The sequence below is a fragment of the Durio zibethinus genome, chromosome 16 (assembly GCF_047325235.1).
Source record: "Durio zibethinus cultivar Kanyao isolate XHJ-2024 chromosome 16, ASM4732523v1, whole genome shotgun sequence".
NCBI lineage: Eukaryota > Viridiplantae > Streptophyta > Magnoliopsida > Malvales > Malvaceae > Durio > Durio zibethinus.
Genome location: NC_143177.1, coordinates 5,809,989 through 5,826,677, shown reverse-complemented (window position 1 = coordinate 5,826,677; position 16,689 = coordinate 5,809,989). Strand labels below are relative to the sequence as shown.

At 34.0% G+C, this 16,689-nt stretch overlaps 2 protein-coding genes across 4 annotated transcripts; one reads left to right on the top strand and one right to left on the bottom strand.

The window, feature by feature from the left end:
* Nucleotides 1-3,951: 3,951 nt before the first annotated feature.
* TPX2 (targeting protein for XKLP2) lies at nt 3,952-8,741 on the top strand. Of its 2 annotated transcripts, none has more exons than XM_089745236.1 (19): nt 3,952-4,232; nt 4,860-4,945; nt 5,045-5,158; nt 5,264-5,319; nt 5,425-5,704; nt 5,803-5,910; nt 6,005-6,112; nt 6,227-6,379; nt 6,462-6,524; nt 6,613-6,693; nt 6,812-6,967; nt 7,053-7,187; nt 7,315-7,389; nt 7,472-7,591; nt 7,685-7,851; nt 7,941-8,049; nt 8,136-8,195; nt 8,284-8,378; nt 8,466-8,741. In XM_089745236.1, the coding sequence occupies exons 1-19, from the start codon at nt 4,079-4,081 to the stop codon at nt 8,581-8,583; spliced, it is 2,238 nt and encodes a 745-aa protein (XP_089601362.1). In that variant the 5' UTR covers nt 3,952-4,078; the 3' UTR covers nt 8,584-8,741. The 2 variants fall into 2 exon arrangements, with proteins under 2 accessions (XP_089601362.1, XP_089601363.1); XM_089745237.1 differs by having other exon boundaries at nt 3,957-4,232; nt 5,045-5,185.
* A 631-nt stretch (nt 8,742-9,372) lies between these two features.
* Nucleotides 9,373-16,457, bottom strand: LOC111291018 (putative E3 ubiquitin-protein ligase RING1a). Of its 2 annotated transcripts, none has more exons than XM_022882568.2 (10): nt 15,968-16,457; nt 15,814-15,856; nt 14,595-14,653; nt 12,898-12,979; nt 12,648-12,768; nt 12,476-12,517; nt 11,453-11,983; nt 11,083-11,190; nt 9,937-10,125; nt 9,373-9,760 (listed from the first exon to the last, which is right to left on the bottom strand). In XM_022882568.2, exons 1-10 carry the CDS (start codon nt 16,224-16,226, stop codon nt 9,728-9,730), a joined length of 1,467 nt encoding a protein of 488 aa, XP_022738303.1. In that variant the 5' UTR covers nt 16,227-16,457; the 3' UTR covers nt 9,373-9,727. The 2 variants fall into 2 exon arrangements, 1 of the variants encoding a protein (XP_022738303.1); XR_016328599.1 differs by having other exon boundaries at nt 9,484-9,760; nt 10,842-11,190.
* Between the last annotated feature and the right edge of the window lie 232 nt (nt 16,458-16,689).

Sequence of the window (16,689 nt, the reverse complement as noted above, 5' to 3'; positions counted from 1 at the left end):
GCTATTATTTATGTGAGGTGTCATCTCAGTTTTTATAAGGTAATTTAAAAGCTTTCAAATTAAATATATTTTTAAAGCTTTACCTAAATATAAGAAATTGGAAAAAGTGTCCTGATATTTAGGAATTTTTTTCATTTTGATCCAAAAAAATAAATTGTTTTGCTTTAAAAAAAAAAAGATTTGCTTTCAAAAGAAAAAAGAAAATTTTGATTTTTGGAACAAAGAAAAAAAAATAGCTTCCCCCCATAAGTGTTTAGGTGCTTTAGTTGTAAACATTAAAGACCTAGCTACTTCCAAAATATGTTTATTTTTTCTTTTTGCTATTCTATTCTACCGTAAGTGTTAATACAAGAGTTTTGCTAAATAATCTCTTTTTTCAAATAATGTGTTCTAAAAATTCAATTAAAGTATTCTTTCCCGTTATTACTTTAAAACACTTGAATTTTTTCTTAAAATTGTATTTCAACCATATTATAAAAAATTTTCAAATTATGTTCGACATTTTTTTTCTTTTAAGTAGATAAACCTAACAAATCCTTTTATGATCATCAATTAATGTTAGAAATCATCTTTTTCTAGAAATTGTTATTCTACATGGACCCCACACATCACTATGAATAAGAGCAAATGACTTAAAAGACTTAAAAGGTTGAATAGGAAATGATGCACGATGATGTTTAGCAATTTGAATAGAACAAAGGAGAAAAAGAAGATAACTTCTTATTAATTAACATAAGAATTACAATGATTTAAAGAGACAAATTTAAATTTTAAATTTTAAACTTCTTATCTACCTGAGCATAATTTTAGGAACTAAATAACAACCTAAACACCTAAAAATCTAAATCTATTAATATTTAATAGTTTAGATTTTACAACAAAAATCTGATATTTTTATAAAATATTTAATTGGGTTTATCAAATTACTTTCATGTTGGGTCCAATTGAATTTTCTTTTGACTTAAAAGTTCATATTCATTATGAAACTTAGATCAAAATTTTAAACCCAATCTCACCAAGCACAAAAATAATTTAACCAAAAATATTATTTTATTTGTTTCTCTTTTTCTTTTTTTTCTTTTCTTCACCAAGTCTTTGTGCATTCAATGCACCGTCTACAAACTACCCTATTAAAGACCTAATTTTGTAGAAAAAATCACGAGGCCGAAAAATTCTTCGAGGGTGCCCCAAAATTCTCTGATTGCCCCTTTAAATTCTTCTTTTATCTTTGGTTTTCTAGGATTTGAACTCCTATTTAGCTTCATAAATCAAGTTTCCTAATTGAAAAAATTTTTAAAGGTAGCACCTAACAAGTAAAAATCTTCAAACTCTATTTTGTTTGTATTTTCAATTCTCAAGCACTACAACCATCAACTTAGACCTTACACCACTACTTAAACCAGCATCGACAATCACCACTGTCAACTACCTCCATAAACACCCCAGTAATTCACTTGAAATTTAAACCACAAACACACAAAAAAAACTAAGAACCATCCTAAACCCACAAAAAATAACTTAGCATCTACCAACATCATTCCTCAAACAGAAGCCACAAAAAAAATTCAAAAAAAATTAAAAGGTATTTTCTAAGGTTTTAGTTTAAGGTGCTATAAGCGAATTCTAAGCCTAAGTTTTAATGAAAAGAAAGATTAAGGGTAGAGGAAGGACATATCAGAAAACTATAATGATTGAAATAGTGGGGGATAGGGGATTTAAACTTTTGAAATTAAAGGCTTTAACTACATATCTAAAATTTTTTGGACTAATTTTGGAAAATCCAATAGCTTTAGAGTGTTTAAGGGGTGAAAATAAGTAATTCTAAAAATTTTTTAGTGTTTTAACATCGGCAAGTGACGATCGGAGGATTTTACAATCACCAAATCTAGAAACTTTGAAGTTTTCAATCATTAGTTGAATTTTCTAATGTTAGAATCTAGGATTTTTGTGAAGATCTAGGTTTATTGAATTTTTAGGTGACTAGTTGAATTTTCAAGCCACCAAAATCTAGATAAGCTATCGATTTCTGTAATTCGATTGAATTTTCTTGTAGCTTTAGAGAAGGAAAGAGTTTAGGGAAGAAGAAGAAAGAAAATGAAAAATTAAAAAATTTTTTGAAAGAAGCTATTTATAGCATGCCAAAATGACGTCAATTCTAACTTAGGGGATCCATGCATCGATTGGGGATCTGTTTTTGTCGTTTGACCCATCTTTCAAACCAAGTAAATAGCTCAACCAAGCCAAGCTGATTCACCCTTAAGCCATTGACCGAGCCGAGCCATCTTAACCATTGTTAACCGAGTGCATTTTCAATATCTTTTAATTTTTTTTATTTTTTTCCTTATTTTTAGTTTTTTATTGTAATTTTAATTTTTGTAATTATTTTATTTTATTTTAATTATTGCATTATAATTTTTTTAATTTGTGTGAAAAAATAAAATGTTTTGTTAAAACCTATTTGGAATAAACTTTTTTAAAAAATGCTGAGGAAAAAGTTAAAATATAAATTTGTCCTTAAGCAAATAAAATGTGTTTAGGAAAAGTTGAAATATTAATTTTTCTTAAAATTTTTTAAAAATAAAATAAAATTTATTGATAAAAATAAATATAAAGTATAAAATATAAAATATATAAAAATTTTGTTTTAAAAATGCTAAGGATAAAGTTGAAATATCAATATTTTCTTAAAATAAAATTTTGAAAATATTTAGAAAAAAATTGAAATATAAACTTTTCCTAAAACTAAAAAATAAAAATTTTGTTTTAAATCTTCCAATAATAGAATTACTAAAAAGGTACAATAGCATTTTTTATGTGAATTTCTAGGTGAAGTATTATTTTCTAAATGTAGCTAAAATTAGATTATTTAGAAATTTTTTTAATATCAAAGGTTCTAATAAAAAATGTTTTTGAATATGACGATAGAGCTTTTTAAGAGTGACTATAAACATCTTGAGTACTCTTGAGATAAAGAAATAATATTTAAATTGTTGCCAAAACATTGGAGTCTAATAATTTTCAATATATATTTTTTTATTTTAACAAAATGTTTTAAAAGCTTAGCAGATAATATAAAATCAATTAGTATCATTTTCATATAGGTGTTATAGAGATGTTATAACTTTCTCAATATGTAATCGTACTTCTTGACCAAACTTTGATTCGTATATCAAAAATTTTTTAATAAATTTTAATTAATTTTAAGGTTTATTAAAAAAAATTGAGTGACTAATCACATTTAAATAGAAAAATATAATTTTATGTTTAGAATAAAATATCATTAACACAATGTGTTTTATCTATGGAAAAAAAAAAAGATATATTAGATTGAGATAAAAGATTTATCGTCAATTACCTAAGTAATTTGGTACAAAATGACTAAATGCTCAACTAAATTAGTTTGAAAATTATTAATTAAGGTTATATGTATCGTTGAAAAGAAAAGATCACCCATAATTAAAAATGTGGATTATGAACGCGTTATATACACACTAATAAAGAAAGTAAATTATGTGGTAAACAACTTAACATACTACAAAATTGAGAATTTTTCATATATTGTTGACGCTATTCAATGCCAAAGAACGAAGAAAATAAAAAGGAGTTAGAAAGAATGAAAGGAAATATATATAGAAGAAAAAATATATATAAATTTTGGATTTTCAAATCTTAATTTTTTTTTTTTAATATATCTTATTGAACTTAATCACCGCGGACACTCTTAAAAGTGCCCTGTCTGCATATTTACTTATATGAAAAAAAAAATCCCTTGAAACGGCACGCTTTGGAGGTCCAGAGAGCGTGGGAAGTAGCCGTTAGAAAGACACCTCATACAGCCACCAAAATACATGACCGTTAGAAACCTTCCCCAAAATTCAAAAAAATCGACCGTTGTAGTTCCCCAGTTCCCCAACGTTTAACTCCAATCTTCGCCTCCTCTCCTTCATTTTCCAATAAAACAAATCTTCTAAACCCAAAAGTAAAGAAGTCCAGAGACCTTCCGATAATCGCTTTCTCCCTCATCAATCCCCCCCTCCCTCCCCAAAAAAAGAAAGTGAATATCTCCGTTTTGCATCTGATGGACGAATCAAGTGGGACAACTGCAACGATTATTGACGAGTTATACGAGTTTTCAGCGCCGCGTTTCTTTGATTTCTTGAAAGGAGAGTCGGAAGAAGAAAAACGCAATGCAGAGCTCTGGTTCGAAACCACCTTAAGCTACGCCCCTTCTCGTATGTTCTCTCTTTTTTTCCTTCATATTTCTTTCTTCTTTTATATTCTTTGAATCATTCTTTTCTCTGTAACTCAATCGTTTTGGTAGGTGGTTCTTGATTTTCTTGGAATTGTATTTACTTATTTATTGATTACTATTTTGTGATTTCCAATTTTTAACTTGATTGATTTTAATTGTTTATTACTGATTCGAGTTTCAAAATTCTAGGATTTGAGGTCCTCCTAATTGCAGAAGATTTAGGGGAAAAGGGAAAAAATTTTATCTCCATTCTCCACTTGTCCAATATTGATTGCAAATTTTTTCTTCCCAATTTCCCCAAATTTTCTCTCAGTATCCAATCGATGGGTCATAATTGATCTATGGTTTGACCCAGGAATGCTTTGTGTTTGGTTGCTTAGATATGATAGGAAAAGAAAAGAAATGTGATGTAAATTAAGCATAACCTACTTATTATTGTTCTTCCCAAAACATTTACTTGAATGAATTAAGCATAACCTAAATAGGTTAGTTTCCAAGGAACAAGGATTTGAAGTGTAGCTTTAATCATCTTACATTCCCATATATTATCTGCAAAAAGCAAAACTGTTGCATTTTTATTTCCTTTTTTGGTTTTTTCGTAATGCAGCTTTTATGGCTAGAATCAAGGCTGGTAATAGATCCTTTCATGTGGAGAGTCTCTGCAATTTTAGTGAAGAAGATCAAATGCAGAAGGTGCAAATTACTTTCTACATACCTTTAGTAAATTTCAATATCTCACAAAGCAACTTCTCTAATTTCAATTTGGTCATGATGAATGTGTTATTGCTGCAGACCTCGGAATCCTCAGATGCAACAGCTCCTAACGATACCTCAGAAGATAAGCCTCAAGCTGATCTCATGCCTGATAAAGTAAAGGAAGAAGAAGTTAAATCCTCTGAGGCAAAGGTTGAAATCAATCAAATTGTCAATGAGGTAATTAGTGGACTTTTTTTATCCATTCTTGTTATTGATTAAGTCTTCTGTTTTCTCGTGATTTTAACTGCTTTGCAGATTGCTAATAACGATAAGGAAAAAATAGGGACTGTATGTGCTCAAGAAAATGGGAGGTTTGTTCTTTGGGTTTTGAAAATTTTATCAACACTAAATGAGCTCTATTATGAATACTTTGGTTCTCATTATTGTGTCTTGGTTCATTTCCGTTGAATTTTCAGTGCCCTGACTGAAAAAGCGCATTCAAATGTGCCCGGTGATACAGAGAAAAGCAAATCTTCTGTGCAAGTCGAAACTGAAGCTTGCACCCCTAAACCATTGATGAATTCTCAGAAAAAACTGGTTAGTGACAAGAAGCATCATACAGCTAAGAAGATAGCTAGTAAGCTACGGAATCCATCAGTGTTGAAGCCGAAAAATGGGAATGCTGAAACTCCTAATTTGGCTCTAGAAAACCAAGCCATTAAACGTCAGAAACTAGATGGAGGGAGATCTAGACAGGTGCTTATATGCTCTTGCCTTTTGCGTGTGTTAACTACTGTCATTTTGTAACTTCTATCTGAAGTTTTGTCTTTTTGTTGCTTCCCTCTGTACCTCAGATCCTAAATGTAAAATCCCACAACTTGCCCCACAAGTCAAAACTCGGTCTTACCAGTGGTAGTTCCAACTTATGCTCTTCTATTACTTCTAACAAATTGGAAAGAAAGGTCTGTTTGTTTCTCTGTGCTAAGTTCCTTCATTGCATATTTTCACTAACAATTGTGAAATTGTATTAAAATTTGGCTTGTGTTTCCCTTGAAGGTTTATGTTCGAGAGCAAGCAGCACCATTTGTTTCAATGGCAGAAATGATGAAGAAGTTCCAATCGAGTACCAGAGATTTGTCACTTCCTCACAGTTCTCTGTCAAATGTAAATAAACAGAATCACATGGATTTGGTTTCTTAATTCCTTACACTTCCTTGTTTCCTTCCTTCTTTTACAAAATTCCTTCCAATTACTGAAGATGATGCTACTTCTGTCCAGACGAAACCTACGCTCAAATTGACAAGGCCTAAAGAACCCGAATTTGAAACAGCACAGAGAATACGCTCAGTTAAAGTGAAGAGCACCGCAGAGCTTGAGGAAGAAATGATGGCTAAAGTGCCAAAGTTCAAAGCAAGACCATTGAACAAGAAGGTGTCTAATGATCTTTCTTTGTTCTTTACTGTTCAAGTTTTTTTCCTACTTAATTTGTTTTCCATTTTCTTCTCTGCTGCAGATTTTTGAAACTCCAGCACTACCTGCATTACCAAGAAGTACTCCAAAGCCTCTAGAATTTCAGGTAAATTATGCTAAGGAGATAGGTGGTGGTATGAGGTGAAAATGAAGACAATCCTTGCCATCAGACTAAAAAATTTATTCTGTTTCAGGAATTTCATTTTGAGACAATGGCTAGAGCCAATAAGAATGCGGAGACGTCTTCAGTAGCTTCAACTGTCATGTCTCGCCAGGTTTAGAGAACTATATCCCATATATTTGATTCATTTTCTTTTGGAACCTTGAGCAGCTTGCTTACCTTGTCTCTCTTTTTCCCTCCTTCCTCTTGGTTTTCAAATTTTCCTGTAACAGAATAATCAGTGGAAACTTCATCTCACAGAACCTAAAACCCCTGTACTTCAAACATCACTGAGGGCACGGCCTCCAAAGGTCAAAAGTTCTATTGAACTTGAGCAGGAGGAACTTGAAAAAGCACCTAAATTTAAGGCAAGGCCATTGAATAAAAAGGTACTCTCTCCATCACTTCAATTCTGCTTGATATATAGCAACCATGTTTACTTGAGAGAGTCACTCTAGTTTTTGCCCTGTATAGATATTTGAGAGCAAAGGAGAAATGGGAATCTTTAGTAATGCAAAGAAACAGGTGACTGTACCTCAAGAATTCCATTTTGCGACAAATGAGAGGATACCACTTCCCCCACTACCAGTTGTTGATTTATTTGACAAGGTAATTGAACAAATGCGCCAAATAATTATTCTACTACTGGTCTGAGCATATATAAATAGCAAAATACCGTATGAATCATGATAGATACCTTCTACTTACTACGGTTCCATGTTTGTTCCTTTTACAGCTTTCTCTGAAGTCAGATAGCCATGACCCACTCCCAAGAATCACCATTCCCAATCCATTCCATCTCCAAACAGAGGTATATTTATTTTTCTCATGTTGTAAGGCCAGAAAAGATAAGAGTTGAGTATTTTAGTGAGTCCCAAATGTTCTGACTTCAGGAAAGAGGAGCTGAGAAAGAAAGGAAGTTTGTTACTGAAATTATAGAGAAGCAGTTTGAAGAGGAAACAGCCAGGGTTCCCAAGGCTAACCCATATCCTTACACCACTGACTATCCTGTGGTATGTTAATTTTGCGTGCTTTCATTTAATATTTTTAGTTAATTATGTATTATAGTGAATGGGGGTGTCAATGGGTGTTTGTTTATTATGCAGATTCCTCCAAAACCAGAAGCCAAGCAATGTACAAAACCAGAACCCTTCCAATTGGAGAGTCTGTTGAGGCACGAGGAGGAGATGCAAAGAGAGATGGAAGAAAGACAGAAAAATGAGAGAGAAGAGGCCAAGATGAGGATCTTCAAGGCCCAGCCGATTCTAAAAGAGTATGTATCATCCACAATTTATGATTTTTGTTTTTACAAACAGTTGAAGAGAAATAATTACCTTGTTCTTTTCTTGCAATCTTACGCAGGGATCCAGTTTCCCTTCCAGAGAAAGTTCGCAAGCCTCTGACGCAAGTGCAAGAATTCAATCTCCATGTTGATCATAGAGCTGTGGATAGAGCTGAATTCGATCAAAAAGTAAATTCTAGTTTCTTTCTCGTGTGAAGTTTATGTATATATTTCCATTCGATAAGCGTTCTTATTTTAATGAATCTTTTTTGCAGATTAAAGAGAAAGAAATGAAGTACAAGAGATACAGAGAGGAGAGTGAGGCTGCTAGAATGGTATGCACAGATTCTTTGTCCTACACTTGTGTTGTCAATTTTGTTCTTGGCCAGTACAAAAATAAAACGTTATATTGTGTATTGGTAGATAGAGGAAGAGAAGGCATTGAAGCAATTGAGAAGGACAATGGTTCCCCATGCTAGGCCTCTTCCCAAGTTTGACCATCCTTTCTGCCCACAAAAGTGAGAATGTAGCAATATCTTGGCAGTATTCTTCATTCATTTTTTTCCTTTTTGGCCACTATCCTCAATTGATTGTGTATCGCCCAGGTCATCCAAGGAAACAACTAAACCCAAATCACCACATCTACGTGTTTTCCAAAGAAAAGAAAGGAGGAAAATGCTCACCGCCGCTGCAACTTCCAGTCCCGCCACTCTTATGAGGTGATTTTGGTTCGAGGAAAAGAAGGCAGGCGGGCTCAGGGTTGTTGTTCAAGAACTTTTGAACCGCTGTGAAACAACTAACTCATTGGACCCATTAACTGTGACATTGCAGATTCATTTCTGTACTCTTTGTACCATTAAATGCAAAATATGTAGTAAAATATTCCTTTGTACCATTTCATTAGACTCAAAATTTCATTAGAATTTTTTTTCTCCAGAATTGCACCCTTTTTTCTCATTTAATTTGATCGTCGTACAAATTATTGAGTATTGGTAGATAGAGGAAGAGAAGGCATTGAAGCAATTGAGAAGGACAGTGGTTCCCCATGCTAGGCCTCTTCCCAAGTTTGACCATCCTTTCTGCCCACAAAAGTGAGAAAGTAGCAATGTCTTGGCGGTATTCTTCATTCATTTTTTTTCTTTTTTGGCCACTATCCTCAATTGATTGTGTATCGCCCAGGTCATCCAAGGAAACAACTAAACCCAAATCACCACATCTACGTGTTTTCCAAAGAAAAGAAAGGAGGAAAATGCTCACCGCCGCTGCAACTTCCAGTCCCGTCACTCTTATGAGGTGATTTTGGTTCGAGGAAACGACGGCAGGCGGGCTCAGGGTTGTTGTTCAAGAACTTTTGAACCGCTGTGAAACAACTAACTCATTGGACCCATTAACTGTGACATTGCAGATTCATTTCTGTACTCTTTGTACCATTAAATGCAAAATATGTAGTAAAATATTCCTTTGTACCATTTCATTAGACTCAAAATTTCATTAGAATTTTTTTCTCCAGAATTGCAATCAGCTCTATGAACCCTTTTTTCTCATTTAATTGATCGTCGTACAACTACAACTTTCGGATCTTCCAGTGTAGACTTTTCTCCAAAAACTATTGAGAAGCAAATAAGCAGGCGACGCAAAATTTATCCAAACATGTTCATAAAACAAAGTAAATTTTTCCTATAGCATCCTCGAAAATCGCAACTCCATAAACTACCTAAATGTTAACATCACCAAGAAGGCAACTCAAACAATGGTTTCATCAAACGACCAGACACCTCCCACTCTTTACACATAGCTCAACTGTATATTAACGAGACACCAACCTCTTACTTGTAGAACTGGCATTGTCAACAACGGCACAAATTTCCTAGCCAGTTTGCTTCTGCCGATATGCTAGAATCTGAAACAGTAGAGGAAACAAAATTCAACATTCTTCACAAATAATAATAATAATAATAATAGACAGAAATGGTTTACATGAAAGGTTTCCGTATAGATACAAATGTGATTCACAGCATAACCTTGAAGAATATTACAAGCCAAACAGCGATATTAAGTACTAACAAATGTACTCACCAAATGATTTCGTCCGGAACTGCACTTGACCTTAAGACCTGCCAAAGTTTCTTGACCTTCCAAAAGTTGTAGTGCTTCCTCTGAGGTCCAAGGAGTTGGGTTGGAGTGGTTGTCATCACTACTATATTGTCCTTTCACCATTAATATTTCTACTTCTTCAGCTCGCAATGGTGTCTGGAGAGCAATGTACTGCACAACACAATCATTATAATTTTAGACGCAGCATCTTAAATGTAAAAACATAAAATAATAGATCATATTTGATATAGAAGGAGAGATGAGTGAAAAAGGGTGTTGGAAGGAGCAGTATAACATGAAGAATGCATCCAACAAAGGATATAAGTTAGAAATTGAATGATTTGAGGTCGCATCAGAATTTTGGGTGGACACCAAAACTTACCCATATGAGTAAAACTATTAAAGTTTAACTGAACTCAAAGACCTACCCGAATTTGAACCCAATTTAACTCGATTTGACAAAAAGGTCAACAATACGAACCCATTCAACACGAATCTGAAATGAACTGAACCTGAATTAACATGAATCTAAAATGATCCAAACCCAAATGACCGAAAATAATATTGATTTGACTTTAAAACCCAATAATTTAGACTAAAAATGACTCGAACCCCGATGATTCGAACCCAAATAACGTGAGTGTCAAACCTGCAAGTCCAGAATCCAAAATGACCTGAACCCAAGATGACCCAAACTCAAAATGACCTGAATCTTTTTATCCTAAATGAACCAACCCAAATTGACTCAACCCAAACCTAATCCAACCTGCCCATTTATCACCTGCACAGCAATTCAAACCCTATGTATTAAGAGACTGGGTTGGATTTGGATCAATTGAAATCAAAGGCTCTCACATCAGAAATTTAGGTGGACACCAAAAACTTACCTGTATGAGCACAGCAACTCAAATGCTATGTATTAAGTTGACTTGGTTGGATTTTGGGACCACTGAAATCAGATTTTGCCCGCTTTACAATCTACAGGCCACTATCTTTCTATTTAATGAATTATACTCATTCAACCAATGCAAGTCAGCATTTGGAGAATGTCATTTTCCTAGCATCTACCTTCAGCTTTACAAAGAGAGAGACAGTCTATGTATTTAGCTCGTGGGAAAGAAATCTCACTTCACATAGCTGCTTAACTGACAGACTAGGACGACAACAAAGGTAGGGTTGCTGCAAACTTGATGTACTTTTTTCGTCCACTGAAATAAGCTTGAGATGAACATCCAGCTGCAGGCAAAGAATATGATTTAGTTATACAAAATGAGGACCTGCATACAGAATGGGGAAGGATAAAAGGGAAAAACAAAAAAGAAAAGGGGGTGGGAAGGAAGAGAGAATGGAGAGAACAATCCTACAGTATTACTTAAGTGAAACCCATAAACTAGATAAGAACCACTAGAAAGTTATGCCAATAGTGGCAGCTTAATTCCAGTGATTGACCTAATCAGGAATCTTAAACTAATAAGAGTCAAACAGTGCCCTATCATACCTCATCAACATTTTCCTCCAAGCTCCGGAGGTGCTCTACCAATCTGTTTAAGCGAGCACGTGAACTCTTGCTACTGCTGCCACCAGAATTTCCATGTCGAGTGTGACTCCGAGCACCACCCCTTCCCCAAGCAAGCATGTCTGCGTTCCAGACAAGCCCAGGAGAAATTCCTCTGCTGTCTCTAGACACCTCTGTATCATTTTCAACACATCCACCTTCTGAGTTTACCACTGATGAAGAAGGCTGAAAAGGCCGGATTACAGATCGCCTTTTGCACCTTCTCTGTCTCGCTTCTGTACCGCGCTCATCAGTGGAAGATGAATCTTTGCCTCCATTATCATCATTTTCATCCTCATTGTCTTCAGACCCTTGACGCTCAGCCCCTCGAGAGTTCTGTCTCCTACGCGGGTGAGTACGATGAATGCGTTGTGACCTAGTCATAAAGGCACCTGTGCTCTCTTTACCAAGACTACGTCGTTTAACGAGTGCTTCTGATTGTCTCTGAAATATCTGGGCAATTGATGCTTGAATCTGTACAACAAAATATTGAAATAAACATTGGGAAAACGTAGAATGTAGGGTCTTGAACTTACAATATAGTCCAATGTTATTCTCAGAACAGAGCAGTGGAGAGGGGAAAAAAGGTACTACCAAGCAATCATCATGCAACTATCTAGCGAGGGCAACATCTACGACAAGCTTTTTGTTACCTTGCATCCATGAAACAAGAAATAGGGTTCTTCCACTTGGTAATTTATCCCAGCACAAAGTCAGAAGACAAGTTGCAACATATGCTTTAATAATAGTTATAAAATTGTATAAGTAAATGCACCTAATAAAAGTAACATCAAGAAATTCATCTCAAGCATGTCTTCTCCAAGTGTATGATGAACAGAAAGCACCACAACTATCTGCCAGGACTCTTATCTAGATCTAGGATATAGGATGACAGACCTTACCATGAATGCAAGCAAAGCAGTGAGAAATAAAGGCATGTAGTAACAAATATACCACATATCTGACCTGCTTATTGCGAGTCCTTTCCTCTTCATGAAAAGCCAATTCCTGAGATCAAATGCACAAACTAGCGCTCTATCAGGAAGATCAAGACTTAAGAAATTTTATGCTAGCAGCATGAATTAAAAAAAAATACTTACTAAGCAAGCAAAAATAAGAGAAATAAAAGAACTTGTACCTCCTCTTCATACTTGTCAATATCTGGATATATAGCTGCAATTAAGGCATCATAGTTTGGATCGTCTCGCAGAGAACGTCGACTAGCACAATGTGTACGGCAAGCAGGACACTCATTGTTCCTGCCATCAGAATCAAGTAAGAAATTTTGGCCAAAAAATTTCCAGACATTTACCAAATTAACCCAAACAAAGGTAAGATATTGGCCAAAAAAACAAAGGCAAGATAGTAACAATCCATGTATAACATACCCCAGTCGCATTGATTTGTCAATACATTCTCTGCAAAAGCGATGCAGGCATTCCATTACAGTTCTTGTTTTCTTTATGATTCCTGTACAGAAAGAAAAGAATAAATAATGGATCTTCTACCAGATTTAAGTCCAACCATGGATAATAACGGAAATCAGAGTGCGTTAACTAGATCAAATGAGCCAGAGTTCAAAGCTTCCTTCTGATCAAACCCCAGATCAAGCTATCAAACTGCAATGCACTATAAATACCTCAAGCAATAAACCAATAGCATAACTTCTAACCACAGAACAGCAAGACTAAAAGTAGACTAACAAGCATACCCTGATGCAATAAGATATAGAAAACGTGTTTTTCCAGTAAGTGTTTCATAAAAAGAATAAGTAGCACATCCACATTATATGTGTGAATTCAAATAATATAACATTACTCTTTCATGGTTTTTCCTTCAGAGAAAACATGCTTATTAATTTATATAAATTTAAGCAAATTCTGTTTTATAGACATGATACATCTAAAGTATAACTAACCAACCTTCCCAGCTAAAATTTACCTATCCCATAAAGCCCCTTAATTGATAAGTACTTTATTAATGCAAGCTCATATGATCTAACTTATCTGCATTTCTTAAGTAACACTTTCCTCTGATTTCACCGAAAACAATGTTATAAAATTTAGATTTACATAATATCAAAGTCTCTTTCTACTAATCAATTGAAAACAATAATGTAGAAAACATAACCTGAAATTCAGCAACCCAAAATCAACAATCTTCATTGCTCTTTTCTCCTATCCTCTCAATTTTAGATCTTTTGAGGAGCATCCAGATAGACAACTTTCTCCTTGGTTTCCAATATAATTTATAGGTACTTGCCCAATCATGGGCAGAAAACTTGTTTATTAACTCATCAAATTCGACGCTATCTCTTCTAATAAAACAGTGATAATAACTTTCCAATGCAAGCAAAAATCACAAGGAAAAACAAAATGAGTATTATGCCCACTGGCGTATCTAGCAAAGCATAACTAGATTCTAAGAAAAGGGAAAGGTGGGATCTATCATTTGGAAATCAAATGAAAGAATTATGTTTAAAAAGTCACTTTTAGTTGTGTAGAATTAAACTTTATATTTCAATATAGGATACACTCATATTAGATTGTGGATTTGTTCTGACAATTCATCTTCTATAAGACTATTAGACAAACAACCTCATTTTAACTTCAGCACAAGCTAGAGAGAGGGAAGAAAATATTTTATTTGTATAAAAACAAACTAAAAAAGATATAACCATCAGACAATGAGAATTGCAACTGGAAAAATTCAACATAAATCTTAAAAATTTAAGGAAGAAACCTCCCTGTTCTACTTAAATATGAGGTTATAAGCCATAAAACAATATGGGCACCAAAAACATGACACTCAATTCTTCTCTTGTCCTTCAAATGGTTATATGATTTTCCAAAGACAAAGTTAATAAACAATGTATGCTCAAAATAAGGATTTATGCAAATGGGATTCAAACTTGAAAAAAGTTGATGGGTTTGACCTCCATACATTATGCAACCAAATATGGCTTGTTCATAAAAATATATTACACCCACTGTTATACATATATCCCCAGTCCTAATCACACCAATTCAATATAAATAATAGGAGAAAAGAGTATTAAATGGAAGCAAATTGAAGTAAATATTACCTAAACAAATTGGACATTGAACATCTTTGCGAATTTCTGAAAGTTCTACAAAGACAAATCTGGAAGAGAAACATAAGAAGTTACTAGAACTTTCTATCAAGTCATTTGGTATAAGGTGCAATATAAAATTCAGTCCATATGCATGAAGATGGCAGCAAGCATTCCACTAGAAAGGTACATATATTGCTATCATCAATGTAAACATATTACCACAAGTATATTTGCACTGTATGAGTTCGAAGATATTACCTACTTTAAAAGGGTAATATAAATGTTTTCAAGCAATCACATAAGTTATATGCCATGAGGGAAAGGATATCCATAAGGTTCAACTAGCACTTTACAATTATTCTGAGAATGCTATTGTGTGAATCTAGACAGTTTATGAAGATAAAAATACAACCAAACCCCAAATCTACTCAGTATAAGAATCCTTGCATGTTACTATATATATTAGTTAAACTAGCAACGAAAAAAATGACCAAATATTATGGTTTGTAAATGAGATGATACTATTTGAAAAAAATTTCTAAAGACCTGGCATAGAGGCACCATCTAGAATCACTAAATGACTCTGTGACTCACTGCTTAGCAAAGTTAAGCTAGTGACTCATTAAGGTTTTATCAGATTCCTACAATTGAACACATATCATATACTATGGATTCCAAAAATCAAGGTGAAAAAAGGGGGAAAAAATGAAAAGGAAATCCATAATCAAATATAAAAGTGAATTTGCGTAAGACAAATCATGCAAATTATGGACAGTAGAAGGATAACCAACTACAAGTATACTAGGACGTGATTTAGAGCTAGTACTTTTACAAGTTGATAATGAGCATGCGAAGTGGTTTACTTGACAAACAGAGGATTTTCCTGCTTTATGTGGTAAAGAGCATGGACAGGACACAGATGGTTGACATGCAAAATGTAATTGATACGATGAAAAAATAAATCACAAAACGCAAATGCCATATAGCTGATAGCATAAAACCCTACAAATAAAACGCAAATCCCTTTCTCTCCAACAGCTAAAACCATCCAAAAGAAAAAACATGCTCTTTAAAAAATAAAATAAAATAAGATAAAAAGCGATAAAATCGCAGCAAACCCAACTCATAAAAGCAGAGCCAAACCTAATTATGCAACAAAACTGGATTCTAACCTTATTTAAAAACAAAAATAATTGACAGAGGAAAAAAAAAAAAGAGAAAAGAGTACTCGGGTTTCTCTTGAGAAGTAGAAGATTGGCTTCCATCAGAATCTGAGAAAAAGAATCAAACAATCAAAATCAACTTCAAGCACGTGTTTACATTTATGCATCGACCATTATATGAAATATACAGTACATATATATAAAAGAAAGGGACGTTACCATCTTCTTCTTCATCATCTTCATCTTCGTCGTCGCCTTGGAGTTGTAGTTGGTGGTTTTGGTCATCCGGGTCTTGTTTCTGGTGTTCTTGTTCATCTTGCTCTTGCTCGGCCTCTTGCTCTTCTACCAGTGGCGTTGTGACATCTTCAGCTTTGTGTTGGTCATCTTCGGTTCGAGATTGCTTAGTGTGGTTTTGGTGATGAAGGCTGGACTCTTCATCGTCGAGATTATCTGGCAATGACCGCTTCTGGGCTGGCATTGTTGCCTTTGCTTTGTCGATTACGCCTTTTTTTCTTTACCAGAGAACCCCAGCCGAGGAGGAGGACGACGACCCAGAGATTGCTCACTTCTCTTTTTTTTTTTTTCTTTTTCTTTCTATTTTTTCCTTTTTTGTAGGGGCCGATAAAAAATTAAAATAATAATAATAACAATAATAAAAGAAAACCCCAGAGGGAGAGAACTGTTTTTTTTTTTTTTTTAGTAAGGCTCTAATTAATTTTGGAATAGAGCAGAATCAGATGTTAAAACAGCACATGTTGGTCCGGTGGGCGGCTTACCGTCTCTTTCTTTGTTCTTCTCAAATGGGTACTTTAGTCATTTTATTCTAATTTTTAAGAACGACATCATAGCGGATATTATTAGGTTTTTGGTATTTCCATCTAAATTCATTTAATTTTTATCATATTCAAATTCGTTTGGTAAAATTGTACGATTAATCCTTG

Coding starts and splice junctions, on each gene's coding strand:
- TPX2 (XM_089745237.1), top strand. CDS start 4,079: ATGGACGAATCAAGTGGGACAACTGCAACGATTATTGACGAGTTATAC. Junction 5,320..5,424: donor TGTGCTCAAGAAAATGGGAG/GTTTGTTCTTTG, acceptor TTGAATTTTCAG/TGCCCTGACTGAAAAAGCGC. Junction 8,379..8,465: donor CATCCTTTCTGCCCACAAAA/GTGAGAATGTAG, acceptor TGTATCGCCCAG/GTCATCCAAGGAAACAACTA.
- LOC111291018 (XM_022882568.2), bottom strand. CDS start 16,226: ATGCCAGCCCAGAAGCGGTCATTGCCAGATAATCTCGACGATGAAGAG. Junction 12,769..12,897: donor GACAAATCAATGCGACTGGG/GTATGTTATACA, acceptor TTCTGATGGCAG/GAACAATGAGTGTCCTGCTT. Junction 11,984..12,475: donor AAAGGACTCGCAATAAGCAG/GTCAGATATGTG, acceptor TTTGTTGTACAG/ATTCAAGCATCAATTGCCCA.